Source organism: Lathyrus oleraceus, chromosome 2 (genome assembly GCF_024323335.1).
Source record: "Lathyrus oleraceus cultivar Zhongwan6 chromosome 2, CAAS_Psat_ZW6_1.0, whole genome shotgun sequence".
In the NCBI taxonomy this organism is placed as follows: Eukaryota; Viridiplantae; Streptophyta; class Magnoliopsida; order Fabales; family Fabaceae; genus Lathyrus; species Lathyrus oleraceus.
The window spans coordinates 311,642,737-311,644,504 of NC_066580.1; the positions used below are offsets into that span (position 1 = coordinate 311,642,737).

The 1,768-nt window shown below is 30.7% G+C and overlaps 1 protein-coding gene across 1 annotated transcript; it reads right to left on the reverse strand.

Annotated features, from left to right (window-relative positions):
* Positions 1–798: 798 nt before the first annotated feature.
* Positions 799–1,143, reverse strand: LOC127123012 (cyclin-dependent protein kinase inhibitor SMR6). The gene has a single exon (XM_051053278.1). The coding sequence runs from the start codon at positions 1,141–1,143 to the stop codon at positions 799–801; it is 345 nt and encodes a 114-aa protein (XP_050909235.1).
* Positions 1,144–1,768: the final 625 nt, after the last annotated feature.

The window sequence follows — 1,768 nt, forward strand, 5'->3', positions numbered from 1 at the left end:
CATCCATGCAAGCATATGCATGTACCTACTCCATTCTAAAATGAAACTCATTCATTTTAAAAACTAGATAAAAATTTTTTATCCCTAAATAAAATAGTAATACCCATTAGAAACTAACGTATAAAATATACAACGGTAAAAAAAAAGAAGGGTAATTCCGATAGAGTTTCAATCTAAAAATATCAATTGTTGGCCGTTGAATTAAACTTTACAGACAACTAGACCAAAAATTTTACTAATAAAATCTCTAACTTATGATCATGAATACTGAGACACATACTATTTCATCCCTATATATTTGAATAAATTATTCAACAATGGAGTACTATGCTCAATTATCATATCAAATGAAGAGAAGATAAACATGCACACTACACAAGATCAATTATTTTGATAATAGCAAAATACTTCACTAGACAGAATTCCCCCCCAAAAAAACATCAACCAAAAACTAAAAGAAGATCAAACATGCAAGGTAAAGAAGCAATTTTTATTTCTTTATACCAAACTTTATACAAAAATAACATCATCTCATAACTACCCAATTAAGCTCTAGCTAAGATTAACATAGAAAACAACTAAAACATAGAAAATCACTAAAAGAAATTACATAATAGAACCAAAAGCTTTGATTCTTGCTATCTATCACTATTATTATTTTTGACGAATCAAAGTAACAAGAACTAAATCTCAATGAATCCTGACAGCGAGAGTACGGTGCTACTTACAATAACATGTGGCTAGCTAATACTAATTATTTAACTTGCTAAAGGTGCATATTTCACATTTCTATGATCATCAATTAGCTATAGCTCTTTCAACATGTCGTATGAACACAGTTTCTAACTCAGGTGGAGTGAAAAACTCTCTTGTTTTACCGCGATAATTCCATTTCAAAGACGATTTTCGCTTCCTCGGAGCTGGTGGACATATCAAACATGTTGGAATTCTTGATCCTTCCCCTCTTGGCGTTGTTGAACACTCTTCCTCCATCATGACACTTTCCTCTTGCTCACTTTTCTTCAAAGGAATTGTGTATATTGGCTTCAAATTCAACGGTGTTCTTAAATTCATGAGCCATTTCTTATTTTTCTCTGAATTTTCTAACCCTGTTTCCACTTGTGATTTCTTTGGTAACCCCATATTTAACAACCAAAAAAGTGATGTGTGTGAGGGAATAAGTTAAAGAAGAAGATGGTTTTGCTTTTTTCTTGAGGAATCAAGTGAAGCTATAGTGGGAAAGTGAAAAGGAGCGAGGAGAAGAAGAATAAAGAGAGGAATTTAGAAAAGTTGTTTTTGCAGTTAGAAAGAGTTTAAAGAAAAAGCTAGTTTGGGTAAGGTTCAATGGAAAAGAACTTGTTTGAGAAGATTGTAGAAAAAGTGAGGGACAGAGGGAAAGTAGGTTTAAGAGTTAAAGGACTTATTTATATATAGAGAGTATTTGGTGTGCGTGTAAAAATGATTCTAGTGTTTTTCTTGATATAGAAATATAGAAATTACTTCCAATAATGATGACACATGTGGTTGCTACAATTGTAATGAAAAGTGTCTTGATGATAAAATGGCATAAAGAGTAAAGACCAATTGTATATAGTAAAATTCATATATTTTGTAACATTACCTTTTAGGCTAAGTCACATTACCTTTCAAATTAAATGGATGGTGCACAAGTTGTACCGTGTATAGTTATGTCTCATTTGTGTAATATATAATTAAATTTAAAAATGTGTTCAAAATGTAATTTAATAAAATTTAAAATTGAAGAAAA